This window comes from Orycteropus afer, unplaced genomic scaffold (genome assembly GCF_000298275.1).
Source record: "Orycteropus afer afer isolate SDZICR_OR568_19922 unplaced genomic scaffold, OryAfe1.0 scaffold00243, whole genome shotgun sequence".
NCBI classification, from domain to species: Eukaryota; Metazoa; Chordata; class Mammalia; order Tubulidentata; family Orycteropodidae; genus Orycteropus; species Orycteropus afer.
In genome coordinates this window covers 1,543,562-1,550,541 of record NW_006921830.1, presented here as the reverse complement: position 1 = coordinate 1,550,541, position 6,980 = coordinate 1,543,562, and the positions used below count along the sequence as shown (strand labels likewise).

The window sequence follows — 6,980 nt, the reverse complement described above, 5'->3', positions numbered from 1 at the left end:
GGGCTCTCAGCCCAATAGTTAAAAAGATGTACACATAGACCACTCAACCAAAGATGATGCACCCACATACTCTATGGTAATACATCCCTTAGAGCAATAGACCATGGGACACCAGAGGACCAACATTCAAACTGAGGAAATACAGGACAAACAGGAGTGCATAAATATGAGGGGCACAGGGGGAGGGTTGCAGGGTAGGGAGGGAAGGAGACTGGGTTAGGGTTGGACGTGACGAATGGGGAATGAAAGTAAATGTATGCGTTACATTGAATGTAAAACAAGCTCTTAAAAAAAAAAGTCAGTTGACTATAGATGTGTTAGTTTATTTCTGGAATCTGAATTCTATTCCATTGGCCTAAGTGCTTATTGTTATACCAGTACTAGGTTGTTTTGATTAAAGTAGCTGTATAATACGTTTTAAAATTAGGAAGTGTGAGTCCTCCTACTTTGTTATTCTCTCTCAACATTGTTTTAACTATTTGGTGCCTCTTGCCATTCCATAATGGGCCTGGGTTCCAGTGGTTAAAGGCTCAGGTTCTAACTAAAAGATGGGAGGTTTGAACCCCTCAGCTGTTCTATGGGAGAAAGATGTGGCAGTCTACTTCCATAAAGATTAAATTCCTCGGAAACCCTATGAGACAGTAGGAATTGACTTGACAGCAATGGGTTTGGCTTGGTTTTTGCCATTCCATATAAAATTGGGAGTTGATTTTCCATTTCTATAAAAAAAGCAGTTTCCCCATATTATTAGCATCTTACATTTGTTATAACTGATGGAGTAATATTGATACATAATTATTAACTAAACCCCATACTTCACTCAGACTTCCTTCATTTTCACCTAGGGTCTTTTTATTGTTCCAGGATTTCTCCCAGGGAACCACATTACATTTCATCTTCTTTTCTCCTTAGGATTCACTTGGCTGTGACAGTTTCTCAGACTTTCCTTGTTTCTGCTGACCTTGATGATTTTGAAGAGTACAGGTCAAGCATTTTGTAGAATGCTTTTCTATTGGATTGATATTATCATTTGGCTGGAGTTACGGTTTTTGAGAGAAAGATTACAGAGGTAAAGTGACATTTTTATCATATGACAGGCATACATACTATTGACATGGTTTATGACATTTTTTTTATTGCGATTTGGATGAAAGCTTACAAAAAAAATTCATTTTCCATACAGCAGTTCATACACATTTTGTTTCATGACATTGACTGCAATTCCCTAAAATGTAACAGTTCTCTTCCCACTTCCTTCCCATAGTTACCTCTTCCCTGGATCCTTCCCTCTCGTGCACTCCTGCCCCCCAAGCTCTCTCCCTGTGCAAACACTGCCTTCTGTTATCCCACAATTGATTGCTCCAAGGATTGTATCTGCCTGATATAAATATTCACCCTATATGCTTGTCTATTGTTTGTCTGGAAGCCACAGGAGTAAGCTGAGTTTCAGACCTGAAGGGTTACTAGGGGACATAGTCTCAGGGGTCTCACCAGGCTCTATCAGGCCAACAAACCTGGTCTTTTTTTTTTTTTTTTTTATGATTTTGAGTTTTGTTGCACATTGTTCTCCCACTCGGACCAAGATCTCCTGCACCAATCCCCCTCCTAGTGATTGACAGTGGTAGCTGGACACCATCTAGTTTCTTTTGATTTCATGGTCATATAGGCTGAGGATTGCATGGACTACTAGTCTCTTGGACTAATTGTTCCCATGGGTCTTTGGTTTTCTTCATTCTTCTTTGTTCTGAATGAGGAGAGATCCATTGTTACATCTAGATGGCCTCTTGAAAGCTTTTAAGACACCAGGAGCTACTCCCCAAAGTAGGATATAGAACAATGTTTTTGTGTAGTATGTTATGCCAATTGAGCTTAATCGACATGGTTTATCACTGTTGATGCTGACCTTGATCACCTGGCTGAGGTAATGCTTATCAGGTTTCTCTGTTGTAAAGTATCTCATTTTATTTTTTATTTTTCTCTTTCTAAATTATACATTGCTCAGCTCTGTGACACACAGTGCATCACACAGATCCTTTCCTTGGGTAGTTTTGTGCTGGGATAAGCCAATGGGAGGCACTGGTGAATGAGGTACCTCCCTACACCCACTCTCTCTTAGCTTAGTTACAGTCTCTGCATGGCTGCCCTCCCCTTCACACTCACCCTAATGGCTCCAGTCCACCTGGTGTGCCAGTGTGGTTTCTGATTCTGCCTGCTGACTGGGGGTTCTGGTAACACTGCCTATGCTCTGCATCCCTATACTGAGGGGTGACTGTGGCTTCATTCTGGGTTGCTTCACTTTTCTTCTTCAGTTCAATGGATATTGAGTCCAAGAATTTTGCTCTAAATGGTAGGATAAGAGGGTCTCTTTGTCACAGAATATTTATATTCAAAGAGAAGATTATACATATTCCAAATATATGGTTCTGTGATAGTAGTAAGGTGAAAAGGGGGACTGACTACCTTTTGGGTTATTCAGATGTGTCCAACTCTACAGACCTCTCAGGCTGTAGATCTGCCCAGTAGGAAGATCCCTCTCATATCCTTTTCCATATTGTACTGGATCCCAGATCATCTATGTACTCCAGTAGACTGTGTCTCATATTCCTGGACCTAGCTCAGTAAATAATTACTCTCATGATTGCATCAAAATGGAAAAAGAGCCAGAGAAGTGGAATATTCTTATTTCAATCATTGAGGGGTCTGGGCTTCTGTGGTTCCAGCAACTCTACTAGCTGTTGTCACAGCCTCAGAACCCTCCACCTTCTTGTTCTTTATTCTTGCTTTCTGCTTGGAACGCAGCAGCAAAGCATACAAATGTGGAAACAAAACTTTTCACACCTAACCTAAAGCCAGAGAACTTCAACCACTTTGTGTGATGACACATAACCAAGCCAGAGGAGCACATGCATATGTGTGGAGTCTGAGGTCTCTGAATCTGCTCCTCTGTGTTACCTTCCGGATATTTTGTGTCTAGAAAGAGGAAGACACCATCAGCTCTAAGTCAGCAACCTTCCTGGGAAGATGCAGCCACTCCTGTTCCTGTTAGCTCTTCTCCCGCCCCTCTGGATTAGAGCAGGTGAGTTACCCTTCCCCCCTTTCCAGAAGCCTGAGTCCATCTCACAAAATCCTCTGTACTCCTGTTCCTTCTGCTTAGTGCTGGTCAGGAATTTCCTTCAGTCTGACCCAGGAACCTTCTGAACCCCACCTTCTATCCCCAAACCAGACTAACCAGATGCTCGATAGACACTGAGTAAGGATGACAGGAAGGAAGAGCATTCCCTGAAAGCCTTAGTATGTGTTAGCCTCTCTCCTGCTACTCCTTATCACCTGGAAAATGGGTTGTTTTTAGAAAGGCACTTGGCAGAGGACATGAAGAGAAGTAATTAAAATCCTTCCTTCCATTTCAGGAAAGGAAATCTCAGACATATGGGGCTAGGGCAGTGGCTATTAAGCTATTCCTCAGTGTCCCCTACCCCCTTCTCCAGGCTGAGTTGTTCATTCCTGCCCAGGAAAGTAGCTCAGGGTTGCAATTGATTTCTGAAGTTCAATTGATTTTAAAGATCTTATATCGCCTGGACTCATTTGCAATCCACTTTCATTCAGCTTCTTTACCTCTCTTGCCTTCCCTTCCCAGCCCTTGGCTGATTCCACTGTCTTTGCAGCCCTCTTTCCCCAAATCCCTATGGCCTTGAATCTTACCAACACCACTTATACCAAACCTCATCCAAAGGCTAAATGGGAGTCATTTGAATGACTCATTCATGTAGCAAGGGAAAAAAAAAAGTTACTGAGCACCTAGGGTATGCTAGACCCTACAGGACATAAGAAATTTTGAAAATCCATCTCTAAAAGCTCATGGGTAAATTATCAGCAAATGGTACCAACTTGGATGTTTAGACATCAGGAAAGAAGGAAGAAAGGAGTTAGGAGCCTCCTGTTTAGGATTCTTTGGAGCTCTGCTATCATGCAGCCAGAGCCTGTCCCCTCCGTCCATGTGCCTGGACTAGCATGAGCAGAAAAAGCACTGCAAGCTTTCCAAAAAAATTCATCTGAAATTGAAGGTGAGGAAAGTTCTCTCTGACAGTAAGGAATGCTGCCCCAGCATCTGTAGCTCACTGTTGACTCCATGCCCCGTTGCCACATAGGAAGCCTGTCATGCTCACCACTGTCACCCTCAGTCTCCCTGTTTTCCTGCCTTTTCTTTCAGAGGTGATCATTGGAGGTCATGAAGCCAAGCCTCACTCACGTCCCTACATGGCCTTTCTTCAGTTTCTGCATCAGGAACGCTGGAAGAGGTGTGGCGGTGTACTGGTTCAAGAGGACTTTGTTCTGACAGCAGCTCACTGCTGGGGAAGGTGAGGACAGCAGCCAAACTATACGTCCCAAGATACCTACTCTAAGACTGCAGCTCAAGGGAGCTTCCTGGGCTCTGTGTAACACAGGCCCAAAAGATCTCATCAGAGGAGCCATCTGAGAGCAGGATCAAGTGATGAAAGTGTGAGAAATATAATAGGTAAGCTTTGAGGTCAAAAGATGAGAAGTTGAGGCAAGTGGGACCGGTCAGAGAGAGACCACAGTAGCCAAATAAAGCAGACAGTGGAGATGGAGAGCATGTACGAAGGTAACACTTTCATAATGTTGCCTGAGGGAAAAAGAGAGTCCCAGGAACACATACCTGAAATGTTTTGAGAAGCAGAGGACATGACAAGCTCAAGCCCAGGTCTTATTTTCTCCTCCATTTCCCCTCAGCTACAGGCCTGCCCTGACCCAGCTGTCACTTACACTTCTCAGCTCCTGGGTTAGAGCCTGTGACTCCCCACGCCCATTCTGTTCTCTGTGCAGCTCCATAAATGTCACCCTGGGGGCCCACAACATCAAGAAGAAGGAAAAGACCCAGCAGCAAATCCCTGTAAAAAGAGCCATCTGCCACCCAGGCTATAATGAGAAGACTTTTTTTAATGACATCATGCTGTTACAGGTGAGGCACACCTCCCTGCTATTCCCTGCTCTTCTGGATCCAGGGAGTTTCTCCTTCCAGCATGACTCCTGCGTTTCCCACCTTCCCCCGCTGGCTGCTTGACTAGTCCCAGTGCTTTGGCAGAGTACAATACAGTGCAGTCTGTCAAGGTCTCCAGCCTCCATAGGCTATTATTGACCAGGACTTTCTTGCCTCTCCCCATTAGCTGAAGTCAAAGGCCCAACGGACAGCAGCTGTGCTTCCACTCCACCTGCCAGGGAAAAAGGCCCAGGTGAGGCCAGGACAGGTATGCAGTGTAGCCGGCTGGGGCCAGGTCTCGATGGGCACTTTGACGACCACACTGCATGAGGTGGCATTGACTGTGCAGGGGGATCAGAAGTGTGAGTCCCTCTTTCCCAAGAATTACAACAGAGACACCGAGATCTGTGTGGGGAACCACAAGGAGAAGAAGACTGGTTTTAAGGTCAGTTTCCCACATCTACTTAGACCCCAGATAGATAGCTTGGTGGAGGTCTGGGTTATGGGAGTGGCCATGTCTTCATGCCCCCAGCCTGAGAATGTGGGCAGCCTGGGACCCCCACAAGTACAACCTCTAGTCTTTCTCCCCCTGGGTGGGCTGGGCTGGGGTTGGATGTCCAAGATAGGGAGAGGATCATTCACAGCAGCTTGATCAACAGAGTATTTCTGAGGATTAGAAAGAAAGTCTTGGCCTATGCTAGGCTAGGGAGAACAGTCAAGGCCAGGCTAGAGTCCGAGGATGGAGAGAGGTTCCAATCTCACACACACAGAGCTCCCTAACAACCCCCATCTCTGCCTTCTCAGCCAGTTCAGGGCCAGAACAGCAGGAAGGACAGGACTGGGACAAGGCCCAGCTCAACCCTTCCCTATCTGTCCACAGGGGGATTCCGGGGGCCCCCTTGTGTGTAAAAACATGGTCCACGGTATTTTCTCCTATGGACTCCAAAACGGGACACCTCCTGGAGTTTTCATGAAGATCTCACGCTTCCTGCCCTGGATCAAGAGAACAATGAAGCGTTCTAAAAAAAGCCCCTTTGGAGTCTCCTGTCCTCAGAGTGAGCTTCCTCTGTGACTGACCATATTTTCTGGGGCTGAGGCAAGAATTCCATGGGGATGGGGATGGGGATCCTGAGTCATAATAAATGGAACTCTAGAGCAAAAATAACTGAAGTTTTATTTACTCACTGTACCACTTAAAATGTGTGACAATGTAGCTCCAAGCAGCCCTCTGCTATCAGGTCTCTGAGTTTTACTTCCTCTTCCCTAAACCCCATGCTGCATAGCTGCTCATCAATTTCTCAACCACACCTCTTTGTTGTTGAATCCTCTGCCAAGGCTGAGTCTCAACTCCATTATAAAAGTGCAATCATCTTTCCCCAAAAATGAACCTGTCTGGTCTTTAGTAACTTCCCTTTAGGAACTAACCTTTAAGCCAGCTGTCTTCACCAATCCTCAATAATTTGGCAGACAGCCAAAGCTGGGCAGGGAGGGAGAGGGGATAACTCAAGGGATCCAGGAGCCATGGGCACTCAGTACCGTCTTTCCAGGCATCTGTCCCCAGTCTAGGCAGGCATCTTCCACAACCAGGACAGTCTACAGGTTAGGAGGCTGAGCTGTTCCCGTGATGCTCCTCAGCCTCACCCAGGTTCCATTTCCCTGTCCTGCCCTGGGCTCAGCACTGAAGTCACTCAGCTTCCTTCTTCCCTGGCTGACTTTGCCACACCAGCCTCTGTTTTCCATCCTAGTGTCCCTGGCCATTCGCTTCTTTCCCTTCCAGCCCACCCTGTTTTGAGCTAGCATCTCAATCAACTCCTTCCTGACAGAGTTCCCAAAATCCCCTCTGGATTCTCCTGTCTTGCTTGTCCCTGCCAGACCTAGACTACCAACCCACTTGATACCTGTCTGCCGGCGGAGCTAGGTCCCACATCCCACTTGGACAGAGGCAGCTCAGATTCTCTGTCCTGCCCAGCATCTGCCAAGTGTT

The 6,980-nt window shown here is 46.0% G+C and overlaps 1 protein-coding gene across 1 annotated transcript; it reads left to right on the top strand.

The window, feature by feature from the left end:
- Nucleotides 1-3,021: 3,021 nt before the first annotated feature.
- Nucleotides 3,022-6,068, top strand: LOC103204120 (granzyme H-like). The gene is made up of 5 exons (XM_007949261.1): nt 3,022-3,076; nt 4,208-4,355; nt 4,843-4,978; nt 5,184-5,441; nt 5,877-6,068. Exons 1-5 carry the CDS (start codon nt 3,022-3,024, stop codon nt 6,066-6,068), a joined length of 789 nt encoding a protein of 262 aa, XP_007947452.1.
- The last annotated feature ends 912 nt before the right edge of the window (nt 6,069-6,980 follow it).

Bases quoted from the DNA above. Each gene is read 5' to 3' on its own strand.
- LOC103204120 (XM_007949261.1), top strand. From the start codon at position 3,022: ATGCAGCCACTCCTGTTCCTGTTAGCTCTTCTCCCGCCCCTCTGGATT. The intron at 4,356-4,842 runs GTGAGGACAGCA...TTCTCTGTGCAG, and splicing joins GCAGCTCACTGCTGGGGAAG to CTCCATAAATGTCACCCTGG. The intron at 4,979-5,183 runs GTGAGGCACACC...TCTCCCCATTAG, and splicing joins ATGACATCATGCTGTTACAG to CTGAAGTCAAAGGCCCAACG.